The sequence below is a fragment of the Aotus nancymaae genome, unplaced genomic scaffold (assembly GCF_030222135.1).
Source record: "Aotus nancymaae isolate 86718 unplaced genomic scaffold, 86718_ANA_hifiasm-v0.15.2.pri h1tg000076l, whole genome shotgun sequence".
NCBI lineage: Eukaryota > Metazoa > Chordata > Mammalia > Primates > Aotidae > Aotus > Aotus nancymaae.
In genome coordinates, this window is record NW_026988491.1 from 3,011,573 (window position 1) to 3,026,417 (window position 14,845).

The window sequence follows — 14,845 nt, forward strand, 5'->3', positions numbered from 1 at the left end:
TTCTAAGGGCTTTATACATATTAACTCATTCAATCCTCACAGCCACCTCATGAGATGGGTGCTATAATTGTCCCTATTTTGAGGGGATGAAGAAACTGAGGGAGAGATCAGCTAAGCATCTTCTCCAGGATCAGGAAGCCAGTAAGCGGCATAGTTGGGATCTAAAGCCAGGCCATCTCACTCAGAGCTCAGGTTCTTCACAGAATGCTACATGAAGGGGGATTCTATATCCCAGTGATGTGTGGGACTGGCCCAGTGATAAATGAAATGGTCAACCTAGACATAACAACACTGTAGAAGGCTCCCAACATTGGCTTGAAAGCAAAACATTTGTATACAGGACTTCTTAGTAATCAAAATGGAGAGAAATCAGCACTGAACGCCAGTAGTTTCTCTGCTACAAGAAGGAAAAAGAGCAGTCCAATAGGTTGCTTATGCAGAATACCATAGCCACAAGGGAGAACGATCATGAAATCATTTAGTAAAGGACTTAGCACGTAGGTGCTTTCTATTCCCTCTGTCACATGAACAGTTGTGTGAGTTCTTCACTGATGACAAAGACGATGTCCTTCTCCATCAGGCATTTAAGAAGTACCAGGAGTTGTCAAGGCAGGCATGCCAGCTCGCCTGATGGTGCCATGAATTGGAGAATGCCATCTGTTTTGTCAAGGCTGACAGCCTGAAATTTCTGGTTAAACTCCAGTTCTCCTTGTTGTGAAGGGCTTGATAACTTTTAGTCCATTACCTTCTGTTTACTGAGTCACAGAGCATATTATATCTCCCTCTAGAGCTCTCCAACAGCTGGGCCATGTTATAAGCTGTCTTTGTCTTATTCGGGATTAGATAATGGATTGGTGGAACCTTCCATTTGAATCAGGGAAACACAATTACAGAATAACTGTTGTTTCAAATAAGTGGCCAACTCTGACAATGTGGCTCAAGAACACAAATCTATTACTTTTTTTTTTTTTGCCACTGGGGCTGTTCTGATGAGGGCTTGCTTTACAAGCATGTTGGGCACATAACAACAAAGCATTTACTTCACTTTTTAATTGCTCTTGGAAACATTTTAAATGGCACCAATGCAATTTTTACTATAAAATGAAAGCATTCACTTCCCAGAGTAACCTAACTCTTCAGTAGGAAGGCATAAAGGACCACGTTCGAAAATCTGTTGAATTCTGAAAGCCTATATTCGGGCGCTAACAAAGCTATTTGAAAGTCAAATTGAGAACAGGCTTAGTCAGCAATATGAACCAAAAGTTGCATTGCAGCTTTCATCCAATTCAACAAATGTATTTTCTGCTGTGTCAGAGACAGTCTTAAGAAGAATTTCTGAAACAACATGCAGAAACTGGTTATCAGTACAAAAGCTACTTTTTGAAGTTACCATGAAATTACTAATTATGCTGAAGAGTCTTAAACACATGAGTCTCTTGCGGATTTCATGCTGGAAAAGAGGGGAGTCTTCAAGTGGCAGTGTATGAGCAGTCACGTGTCTACTCTGCATTAGGTTTGTAGCATGCTTATGCACAGCCATTATAAAATAGGGATGAGTGAATGACGATGAAAAGAAGTTGTGGGTAAAGAGAAATGCTCAATTTCACAGAATCACATCCAGTTACAATGTCACATTGTCCTACTCACTTAGAAATGCTAGAGCTTTATCTCTTTCATAAATAATTTCAGCTGTTTTCTTTAGAGAGGTGGTGTAACTAACATAAAGAGCACTGACTTTTGATTTAGACAGCTCTGAGCTCACACCCCAGCTCTGCCACACACTTGCTATGAGATCTTTGACAAGTTAACCTTTCTGTTCTTTGGGTTTTTGATTTCTAAATAGGAATAATAAGCCCTATCTTTCTGAATTTTTAAATTAAATAATCAATCACTGCATAAGAAGCTACACCAAGTATGGTGTTCGCACACTGGAGGCATTCAGTAAGTATTATTCCTTTATTATTATTGTGACTTTTTTTTTTTTGATACGGACTTTCACTCTTATTGCGCAGGCTGGAGTGCAATGGCATGATCTCAGCTCACTGCAATCTTCACCTCCCAGGTTCAAGCGATTCTCCTGCCTCAGCCTCCCGAATAGCTGGAATTATAGGCATGCACCACATCAGCTGGCTAATTTTGTATTTTTAGTAGAGACACGGTGTCTCCATGTTGATCAGGCTGGTCTTGAAATTCCAACCTTAGGTGATCCACCTGCCTTTGGCCTCCCAAAGTGCTGGGATTACAGGCATGAGTCACTGCGCCAGGCCTTTTTTTGTTTGTTTTTTTTGAGACAGAGTCTGGCTCTGTCACCCAGGCTAGAGTGCAGTGGCACGATCTCAGCTTACTGCAACCTCTGCCTCCTGGGTCCAGGTGATTCTCCTGCCTCAACCTCCTGAGTAGCTGGGGCTACAGGCATGTGCCAGCATGTCCAGCTAATTTTTTGTATTTGTAGTAGCGATGGGGTTTCACTGTGTTAGCCAGGATAGTCTCAATCTCCTGACCTCATGATCTACCCATCTCGGCCTCCCAAAGTGCTGGGATTACACGTGTGAGCCACTGTGCCTGGCTTGTTATTGTGACTTTTAAGCCACTTCATAGGTGTGTTGGAGAGATCACAAAGGTCTTTTCATAGATTCTCAATGGAACCTGTTATTTGAATCTCTAGAAAAGTGGAACTGCATCAGTTTCCTAAGACTAGATAGATGTTAAATACAGAGGAGAAGAGACTATTAAGTTCATGTACTTAAAGGAAGAAACAATGTGATATCCTAGTGATTTTCTTGTCCAAAAGTCAAAAATATTAGGGTTCTTCAAACCTGCACAAAGGACCTCATTTTAGTCATCCTTTGTAAACTTCTTGGATGAAGATCCAAAAAGGTTAATATATTATTTAGTTAGCCTGCTAATCAGACTGTCTCATTTAGCTATAGGGCAAAGGACCATGTAAAAAGGGAGGGAGAAAAATCTGCTCAATTCAGTATTCCTACTAACTGTAAGGAGTAAAATTAAAATGGTATCATAAAACATAATCACTGCCTGCTAGTTTAACTATTTCTCAAGTTCATTATATTTCTGGTTCAATTAAAAAGGCTTTAAGAATCAAGTTCTAGCTTCTATATACATTCTCTTTCCATGGAAAAATCATAGAATTTTGGCTTTTTAGAGTATTACAGAATTTTAGATATTGTTTACACCAATGAGAATGACAGGGTACAATATAAAATGTACAGAAATTGCCATTGCTTCCCAGAACTAGTCTCCCTGGTCTCTGGGACCAGAAGCAGCAGAAATGATATCTAGACTTAATGACAGTGGTAAGGCACAAATAGATGAACACAGTAAATATGAAAGACGTGGGTAATTATTTCAACTTTAGAGTCCAGCTATTAAGTCCTAGCATTTCCCATAGTTCTTGGCTCTCATCATCCTTCATCCATTCAAGACATACACAGTAATTAATGAGTCACTTAATAATGAGGGATATATCCTGAGATACGTGTTGCTAGGTAATTTTGTCATTGTATGAACATCATCGAGTGTACTGACACAAACCTAGATGATATCTATTACACACTGAGGCTATATGGTGTAGCCTACTGTTCCTAGGCTACAAACCTGATGTTGCTGTATGGAATACTGTAGGAAACTATAACACAATAGTAGGTATCTGTGTATCTAAACATAGAAAAGGTACAGTAAAAATATGGCATAAAAGATTAAAATGGTATACCTCTATAGGCCATTTACCATGAATGGAGCTTGCAGGACTGGAAGTTGCCCTGGGTGATTCAGTGAGAGAGTGGTGAGTGAATGTGAAGGTCTAGGACATTACTGTACACTACTATAGACTTTTAAAAATACTGCACACGTTGGCTACACTAGATGTATTAAAAAATATGTTTAATTCTTCAATGATAAATTAACCTTAGCTTACTGTAACATTTTTATTTTACATACTATTTAATTTTTAAACTTTCGACTCTTTTGTAATAACAGCTTTAAAAACAAATTGTAGAGTTATACAAAAATAATTTCTTTCTTTATATCCTTATCTTATAAGCTTTTTGCTATTAATTTCTTCTTCTTTTTTTACTTTCTAAGCTTTTTGTTAAAAACTAAGACATGAACACACACATTAGCCTAGGCCAACACAGGGTCAGAATCATCAATATCATTGGCTTCCACCTCCACATTTTGTCCCACCAGATGGTCTTCAGGGGCAATAACATACATGGACCTGTCATCTCCTATGATAACAATGCCTTCTTCTGTTATATCTCCTGAAGGATCTGCCTGAGCTTGTTTTACCATTAACCACTTTTTTTAACAAGTAGGAGTACACTCTAAAATAATAAAAGTATAGCACGGTAAATACATAAACCAGTAATATAGTCATTTATTATCATTAGCAAGTATTATGTACTATACATAATACAACTGTATTTACTATACTTTTTTTTTTGAGACAGAGTCTCACTCTGTTACCCAGGCTAGAGTGCAGTGGCACAATCTCAGCTCATCGCAACCTCCAGCTCTCGGGTTCAAGCAATTCTCGTGCCTGAACCTCCCAAGTAGCTGGGATTGCAGACATGTGCCACTATGCCCAGCTAATTTTTGTATTTTTAGTAGAGATGGGGTTTCCATGTTGGTCAGGCTGGTCTTGAACTCCTGGTCTTAAGCAGTTCACCTGCCTCGGCCTCCCAAAGTGCTGGGATTATAAGCATGAGCCACCATGCCCAGCCTGTATGTGCTATACTGTTATATTACTGGCAGCACAGGTTTGTTTACACTAGCATCACCATAAACACGTGAGTAACACATTAAGCTATGACATTAGGACAGCTATGATGTTACTAGGCAATAGGAATTTTATGGGACCACCATCGTATATGTGGTCTACCACTGACCCAAAATGTCATTTCATGATGCATGAATGCATATGGCATACTCACTGTGGACCAAGCTTTAGCCACTAGGTAATAAGCACACAAAAAAGCTAAGATGCACATCTTGTCTATTCTTGGAATTTGTAATCCAGTTGGTAATAACTATAATACTTAACAAGTGGATGTACAAACATTAAGGAAACAGATGAGCACTAAATCTTTTGGAGGAGTCTGAAAGCCTTCAGGGTAATATGAATCTAATCAAAGTATAAAACAATCAGTAAACCTTACAGATTGACAGAAGGAGGAAAATATTTAGGTCAAAAGAAATGGCATGAAGAAAGCCACGGAAGGGTAAAACAGCCCAGACATTTGGGGGAACAGTAAGTATGAGAGGTAGGAGTGACAGAAAGTGACATTAGTAAGATAAATTGAGGCCAGTGTCTCAGATTAGAGTTCTCTGACACCCATCCCCTCTTTAAGTGATATCCCACGTAATACTTTCTTAAATCACTAAGTACTTTTCCTTGAAGCACTTAAAATGCCTGTCTTGTCCATCACACAGCCACTGGCATAGTTCCTGGCACACAGCAGATGTTCAATAAATACTTTTTGGATGTTGAATATTGTTGAGAACATATATACCAGGCCAAGGACTTTGAACTTTATCCTGAAGGCAGTGGGGAACCACTCAGGATTTTACACACAGAAATTGTATGATGATACTGAGCAGTGGGAATTTCGAGAGGTTTACCATGGACATAATGTGGAAAATGAACTGAAGGAGAAGCTGAGAAGACGATAGTAGAAGCTGTTGCAGTGACCCAGGCAAGAGATGACAGGGGCTGAGAAAACAGCCCTGTAGATTCATGAGAACTTGCTTTGGGAAGCAAAATTCTCAGGTCTTTTGACTCACTAAATCTGGGCTGTGAGGGAAGAAGGTAGGGATTCCAGGACAACTTTGAGATTTCTAGCTTGTACACTGAGGAGACTGTTACCATTCTCAGAAATGGGGAAAACACAATATGAATTTGCAAACTTGGAAATAGGCTTATTTGGGGGCAGATGGAGGTATCTAGGAAGCAGGAGTAGATAGATGTTTTAGCTGAAAGTCAGATCTGGTTTGGAAAGTTGGTGCATCATGGTGAAAATCACAGGCATAAATGGGGTCAGTATGTGGAAGAGATATCTGTACTCCCATGTTCACTGAAGCAATAACCAAGATACAGAATCAACCTAAGTTTCCATAATGGATGAGTGGATGAAGAAAATGTGGTATATATATATACAATGAAATACTAAACAGCCTTCAAAACAGCAAAGTCTGTCATTTAAGACAACATGGATAAAACTAGGGAATGCTATGCTAAGTGAAATTAGCCAGGCACAGAAAGACAAATACTGTGTGATTTATGTGAAATCTAAAAGCTTGTTAAACTTGTTAAAAACTAAGACACAAACACACACATTAGCTTAGGCCAACACAGGGTCAGAATCATCAATACCATTGGCTTCTACCCCCATATTTTGTTCCACCAGATGGTCTTCAGGGGCAGTAACATACATGGAGCTATCATCTCCTATGATAACAACAGAAGCAGACAATAAAATAGTGATTACTGGAGGCTGGTGGTGGGAGTCAGGGGATGCAAAGAAGGGAGATGATGTTCATCAAAGGTGAAAATTTCCAGTGAGACAAGAGAAATAAATTTTAGTGATCTGTTGTACAGCATGGTGACCACAGTTAATAATGTATATTTCAAAATTGCTAAAAGGGTAGATTTTAAACGTTCTCACCAGTTAAAAAAAAAAAAAGGTAAATAGGTGAGCTGATGGATATATTAGCTTGATTTAATCTTTCTACAATGTATACATATATCAAATATCACACTGTATCCCGTAAGTATATATATTTTGTCAATTAAAAGTTAAAAAGGAAAAATAAAAAAATAAAGGCATACGATTACAATCCTACTCTGCCCCAGAGTGCAATGTGTTTTTAAAAATAAGCCTTTAAATAGAATATAAAATATCATCAGGACAGTGTAAAATCATAAGCATAGAGCTTAACAAATTTTCACAAAGTTGAGGAGAGCTGTGTAACCCTACCACTCAGATCAAGAAGCAGATCATTACCAGAGCCTCTGAAACATAATTTTTATCATCAAAGACATTTGCTGCCACAATCATGTTAGTGGCTTAGACACTTGGAATATTCACCTCTAAATATTATCTTCACATAGAATTCTCCATGAAGGAGAACCACAGAGGTGATCTGAATAATTATTTGCTAAATCACCTCCAAATGCCTACCTAAAAGATCTGATTCTGATACTCTACATATTCTGCTATTTTGAAGTTTCTCAAAAAAAAATTCAGAAGCAAATTCCTCTAAAGTCACCCCAAAACAGATGGATTCCTTAAGGAATGAACATAAGACTAAAGGCCTAGCCAAATGATTCCAGAAGAAAGACCCTAAAGCTCAGTGCAGTCGCATGGCATAGGCCCAGTATGCAGTGTCCAGCACAGATGGCAGAACCCAGGGTCACATCTGTACTCACCATTGCTGGCAAAGCAAAGGGCTACACAGGAGCTGTTGCAGATGGAAAGACTTAAGGACAGGCAGGTGCGGGAGGTGCTGGTGCCAGTGCCAGGTGTGAGTGCAGGAGCCAATGACTAACACCATTGCAAGGCTCCCAGGTTCACTGAATGGTGCCAGGCAGCACCGCTCACAGAACATGGCCAAAGAACAGCTGAAGGTAAAGTGAGCACCAAAGTGGCAGCACCCCCAGCAAGTAGTGCCCACCTAAGCCTAGGAAAACAAAATCGTGTTCAGAAAAATACTTTCCAAAGTGATCACTCAAATATTACTTTCTGAAGTCCTAACAGAAGTGTTATCAATGCTCAGAACTGGGCTGCCTAATGGGAAAAGTCCCCATGGGGGTTTTTGACTCATAAACCTATTCAGCGTCATATGTTCATAATCATTTGTGTAAAGAAGAAAAAACCTCCAAGCACTAATTAGAAAGATAGAGCTGTTGTGTTTTCCTCCTGATCACCTTATCTTCTTTATTCAGTTCTTGAAGACTCAGCTATTAAAAGAAATTAAGTAATTCATCAAGCCCATTTCAATTACCTGCTGCTGATAACATCAGATTACAATTAGCATCTACAAATGAACCAAGTGCCAACTGCCAAGCTGAAACATAAGCTAATTTACTGCTAGACTCTGCCTGCTGGAGACACAACTCTGGGACCTGGCAGCAAGCATCCACTTCATTATTCCAGCAACAGTTTTGCAGCCTCTCTTGCCACAGTCCAAAGTGCAGCTCTGACCAAGATTTACTGCCCCGTCTGCCTCTGCTCACATGTTTACAGATGCACTGTATCTGTAAGCAAATCACAACTCCTTTTAAATAGCAATGTCTAGACAAGCTGGGTGACAAATCTTGACCTAAAAGAAAGAATAAATATTATTAATATGTATTAGGCACTGATAGGTGTGGGGCACAGCACAGGATGTGCATGTCATAACCTTAATGAGGGTGTGAATCATTTTCTGCTAGGCCTCTCGTGCTTGATCAGAAAAATCTCCTGCTTTGGTTGATGCTCTCCGTTTCTCATTTCTCCTTTTACATGGGGAAAGGACATTCATGTTCCTTTGTTTCGGATGTCTAGAAAAATTTGTTTCAGGGCCTGGGACATCTTAATTTTTTACATTTGTATTTCCCCTTTTAATGACCTTTAATAGGAACTGCTTTAGATGAAAAGCTGAGGTGTGTGGTCTGACTTCCTAACACCTGGTTAGTGTATTGACTACCTATGTTAGAATCATTTTACCTATAAATCTAGGCATTTTTCCATAGAAAGATTTCATAAAATATTGTCAGGTTTCCGTAGATTTCCATAGAAAGAAAACCCAATGTATAACAATTGAAATGTAAAAAACATTAAATTGCTATATTGCTATCTATCTGACCAAGGTCCTATGAAAACTCTGGATACTAAAGCTTGAATAACCTTCTCTGGTTGGCAATACTCTGTGCACACTGCCACACATTGTTGCTTAGAAAAGCTAGAGCTGTTCACAACTCCACTGGGAGAAGACAAGTGGAAGCTTTGTACTTGGAACTTTTCTGGGCTCTGCCCTATGTGCCTCTTCCCATGGCTGATTTTAATCATATCCTTTTATTGTAGTAAATTTTCACCATGAGTATAACAGCTTTCAATGAGTACTATGAGTCCTCTGAGTGAATTATCAAACCTGAGGTCTGGGGGACCCCTGAACATGCAATGATGTCAGAAGTGAGCGTGATCTTGGAAAAATCCCAAATTCTGCATCACTGGATGGGTTTAACAGCAGATTGGAGATGACAGAAAAGTAATAAAAATAGATTAACAGAAAATTTCAAACTGAAGAATACAGAGAAAAAAATATTTAAAAAATTAAGAGAACATCAGTATCATACAGGACAATAGCAAATGATAAAAATGCATGTGGAGACTCACAGAGGACAGAGAAATTTGGACCAGAAAAAAATATTTAAAAAAAATAAGTAAAAATTCCCTACGTTTAGTAAAAGATATATATATAGATAGATAGATTCAAAAGCTGAAAGAATCAGCAGAAGAAGAAAATACAAAGAAAGCCACATTGAGGCATACTATAGTCAAACTACTGAAAAATCAAAGTTAGAGAAAAACCTTGAAAGCAATCAAGAAAAACTGGTGCCTAACATACAGAATATTAATACCCATTGAGTCTATCAGAATGGAGGCCAAAAAACACAGGAATGACACCTTTAAAGTGCTGAAAGAAAGAAAAGCCCTACCAACCTAGAATTCTACATCCAGCAAACATATCTTTCAAGAATAAAGGTGAAACAAAGACATCTTAAGCAAAACTTTAAAGAATCAATCACTGGCAGATGAGCACCACAAGGAATGCTACATGAAGCTCCTTAGGTTAAAGAGAAATGATACCAGCTGGAAACTCAGATCTTTAGGAATGAAATGGATAGATATAAAACATTATTTTTCCTCTCAATTCTCTAAAATGAGTATCTAAAACAAAACATAAATGTATGGTGGAGTTTAAAGGAATGTAGGTGTAGTAAAATACATGATGTAGCATAAAGTACAGAGTATGGGGAGTAAATGGACTTACAAGGTCTATGGGAAGTACTATGATTACCTTAGCCTACAAAAAATTAAGAATATATGATTATTTTCACTATCTAATTAGAGAAAAGGGGGTTAAAAATGGTACAAAGAGGTAGAGTTAAAAAGTAAATAGAGAAAATAAAATCTAAAAGATTAATTATAGAATGCAGGAAAGGAAGGGCAAAAGAACAAATATAAATGAAACACACAGAAAACCAACAGTAAAGTGATGGACCTGGCCAGGCACAGGGGCTCACACCTGTAATCCCAGCACATTGGGAAGCCGAGGCAGGCAAATCATGAGGCCAGGAGTTCAAGACCAGCCTGGCCAACACGGTGAAACCCTGTCTCTACTAAAAATACAAAAAATTAGCTGGGCATAGTGGCAGGTGCCTATAATCCCAGGGAGGCTGAGGCAGGAAAATTGTTTGAACCTTGAAGACAGAAGTAGCAGTGAGCCGAGATTGCACCACTATACTCCAGCCCTGGCAACAGAGTAAGACTCTGTCTCAAAAAAAAAAAAAAAAAAAGATGGATCTAATCCAGAAATAATTACATTAAATATTAAATGGGAGAAATTATCCAATTAAAAGGCTATAATTATGAAAATCAATAAAAAGTAAGGCCTCACTATATGTTATCTGCAGTTGGATAAAAAGAACTTTAAATAAAAATATAGAGAATAAAAAGTAAACAAATAGAAAAAGATAACCACAGAAAAAGAAAGCATAAAAAGGTGGAAATGGGTATAACTGTATGAGATAAGGTAGACTTCAAGACAAAAGGATATTACTAAAGATAAAGAGATAAATTTCATAATGATAAAAGGGCCAATTTGTCAGAAAGACAAAATAATCACAAATGAATATGCATCCAATGAGAAAGCTTTAAAATACATGAAGCAAAATTTCACAGAATTAAAGGGGAAGTAGACAAATCCACAATAAAATGTAGAGTTAAGCAATCCCTTTTTTAGCAACTGATGGAACACATAGACCAAAACAAAACAAAAAAATCAATAAAGACAAAGATGATCTGAACAACACCATCAACTATCTTGACCTCGCTGACATCTATAGAGAACCATATCTACTGAAATTCCACAGAGTATATTCTCTGATCGCAATAAAATTTAATCGCTATCAAGTATCTTTAAAAAACTCCAAATATTTTTATATTAAACACTTCATGGGACAAAGAGAAATCACAAATGAACTCAGAAGATTTTAAAAACTCAACAAAAGTGAACATAATACTTAAAAAATTATGGAATGCAGGTCAAGCAGTGTTTAGAGAAAATTTTATATCTGTAAATGCTTGTATTATAAAAAACAAAGAATCACTGAGTGCAGTGGCTCATGCCTGTCATCCCAACACTTTGGGAGGCCAAGGTGGAAGGATCGTTTGAGGCCAGGAACTCGAGACTAGCCTGAGGAACATAGCAAGGCCTCACTGGAACAAGAAAAACAACACATGAAAATCAGCTGGGCATGGTGGCTGATGCCCACCATGCGCAGGTCATTTGAGCCCAAAAGTTTCAGACCAGCTTGGGCAGCATAGTGAGACCCTGTCTCTACAAACAAAGAAGGAAATTAGCTGGTCAAGGTGGCATGCGCTATGGCTATGGTTATAGCTACTTGGGAGGCTCAGGTGGGAGGATCACTTTTGCCCAGGAGTTTGAGGCTGCAGTGAGCCATGCTTGTGCCACTGCGCTCCAGCCAAGGTAGTAGATGGATACCCTGTCTCAAGAAGAAAGAAAAGAAAGAGAAAGGGAGAGAGGGGAAGGAAATAGGAAGGAAGGGAGGGAGGGAGGGAGGGAGGGAGGGAGGCAGGGAGAGAGACAGGGAGGGAGGGAGGCAGGCTAAGTTTTACATTCTGCTGCTGCTCATATATGATAAGCATAGCAATAAGGTCACCTTCTCCTTGTCCTCCTCCCATCCTGAATCCCTATGGGCAAAGAACCAACCATGTGGCTCCAGGCACAGGGGTAAGTTTAGTCCATACTTCCAAACACATCTGTACCTTCCATTCATTATGTACCCACATCTGTTTGAATACAGGGATAAAATAATATCTTCTAAAACATTGGCAGTTACCAATTACTTGTTGTCTCTTACCACTACATATAAATTACCTCAAATTATAAATGTTTCAATTGTAACCAAGTACTATCAAAAGTGACTGTAAATCTATCATCTTGAGATCTTTCACAAAAATAATCATGCATTATATTAAAGCTATCAATATTATTTTTTGAATACACACAATTTTGAGGAAAAATGCATTTCCTATGGGGTTAATTCACCAAGTAAAGAAATCCCTGTAAGCAAAAATCCTTTCACATTCTCATCCACTGATGACTGCTTAGCAGCTTCTCTTTCATTTAAACCAAACATGGCCTACATCATCATTTCATGCCTTTTCTCTCTAATTAGATAAATCTGATTGTTCTTCTTTCTCTACAGATTAAAAGGTTGGGATGTTTTGTTTTTCCAGAATTTCAGAATTCTAATCCTCAGAGCACTATGATGACAGGAAGAACTGTGTGATTTAGAGAAAGCAGACTCCAAGGAAATATAGCTAAAGAAAGAGGCCAGGCACCACGGTGGCTCATGCCTGTAACTGTAGCACTTTGGAAGGCCAAGGTGGGAGGATCATTTGAGCCCAGGAGATTGAGACCAGCCTGGGCAACATAAGAAGACCCCTGTCTCTACAAGAAATCAAAAAAATAGCCAGGTGTAGTGGCATGTGCCTGTCATCCCAGATACTTGGGAGGCTGAGGTGGGAAGATCACTGCAGTAAGCTGTGGTTGTGCCACACCATCCTCAGTGTGTGTAATCCATCCTTAGTGACAGATGAAGACCCTGTCTCAAGAAGACAAGACAAGAACACACACAATAAGGATATTCTTTTAAATATAAACACATAGATTCCTATAAAATATAGTGGTCTACTCCAGTTATTTCCAGCTCATGACATTGACCTGGGCTCTTTTAAGCAACCCTGTTCTTACCTAGATTGGAGGATGCTCGCCCTTCTGCAGCCCGGTCCTTGAGATCCTCAGCAATGCCCAGCTGCTGCTCATGGTACTGTTTAGCCCTCTCCAAATCCTGCATGCACCTGGCAGCATGACCTAGTCCAGCATAGGCTCGCATCTCAATGGCCTTCTCCATCAACTCCTGTGCCAGCTCCAGGACATAGTTGTGGTAAGACATGGCCTTGTCAAAGTTCCTCCGGTAGTGATAGGCACTGCCCAGGTTGCTGTAAGCCCGGGCCTCTTCTCGCTTGTTCCCCAGGTCCTTGGCTATCTTCAGATGCTGCTCATGGCACTGCACAGCATTCTCAAAATCACCCATGGCAATATACACAGCTCCCATGTTGCCAAGTTCTCGAGCTTCAGAAAGTTCATCTTTGGATTGCTTGGCAAGAAGAACACACTGTTTGTGACTGGCCAGTGCATTGGGGTAGTCTCCAATGGCTGTGTACACATGGCCCAGACTGCTCAAAGCTGATGAAGCTGCCTGGAAAGAAAAGGATAATGTGGAGAAATGAAAACACATCAGAATGGTTTTGGTATGTTTTGGCAAATAAAATTTTACAGGTTGCTTGTAACTATCCGATCCAATTCCTAATGGTATTTCTGTCAGTTTTCCACACCTATGCAGAATTGATAAAGAACACATCCAAACAGCAAGTTCTTAATAAAAGACAATGGTACTTTAATCAGTAACTTTCTATACCTAATCTCATAGAAACAAGTTGTATTACATATAATCTTCATTTTAAACACTTGACATTTATAACATTAATTATGATATTACATCTCTGTTAATACTTATTAACCTCTGTGGTATGAGAAAATGTTTAAGAAAATAGAAATTAATTACCACATATAACAGACTATAGGAAATTCATAGGAGAAATCCATGCTTGGCTTTTTACACTCCTGAGTACTTCTCTATTCTTGTCTTCTTCCACAGTAAACGGATATATTAATGGTAAGAGAGATGTTTACCATGATGGCTAATGATTGTGTGACCCAAAGTTCACTGGAGAATGTCCTGCTCTCTTTTCTTTGTCCTTCAAGGTAACTTCATCACTGTTGGTTACTGTGGAGGGCTTACATTTGGATGAGTCTCAGAGGAAATAAAACAGGTGAGTTACAACATACTGTACCTCTGAGTGGGGTGGTCTCCATTAAGCCTCACCACCCCTTCTCAGGCTCACACTGGCTCTTCAAGCATTTCTTTTCTTGCCTAGAAGTGCTTCTAACTCCAGCCTCTGTGCAGAGAGATGCCGTCTTCCCAGTTCTCCTCTCACATTGCTTGCCACTCATTCATTTTCAGGTTTTTTTTTTTTTTTTTTTTGGTCCAAGAAAAAGTACACAAACCCTTTCTGTCTTAAAGGTTTTAATGAAACTAACTCTATGCTGGTATAGTGAACCACAAAGGGACAACAAAAGCACAGGAGATGTTATATGGTTTCTAAAATCTTAAAAAATACTTGCAGTCTTAGATTCTAGTCTTCAGTTTCTAATTTCTTTGTAGATATAAAAGGGAAGTTATGCTGGGATTTTTCTGTCCTTCTTTTTATCCTAAAAGTTGGAAGCTTGCCTATCCTTTCTTTCCTTCATCACCTGCCTATGGCTAGAGCCATGTGGCTGCCTTTCTTCATGATGCTCCCTCTTAGTAACGTGAGCACGTGATCCTGCCAGAACAAAGGGTGTACTCTGTTACACATAGGCAAGTAATTTTCCTAAGGGTCTCCCAGCTAGGGAATGATAATGAGGGGACGCT

At 39.0% G+C, this 14,845-nt stretch overlaps 1 protein-coding gene across 3 annotated transcripts in view; it reads right to left on the minus strand.

Moving 5' to 3' along the window:
• The window catches only part of TTC28 (tetratricopeptide repeat domain 28), a 655,746-nt gene that overhangs the window by 161,074 nt on the left and 479,827 nt on the right, over nucleotides 1-14,845 (minus strand). For all 3 annotated transcript variants that reach the window (XM_021666147.2, XM_021666146.2, XM_012464921.2), the window contains exon 5: nucleotides 13,063-13,570. In XM_021666147.2, the coding sequence (XP_021521822.2) occupies nucleotides 13,063-13,570 (508 nt within the window). The remainder of the gene's footprint in view (nucleotides 1-13,062; nucleotides 13,571-14,845) is intronic.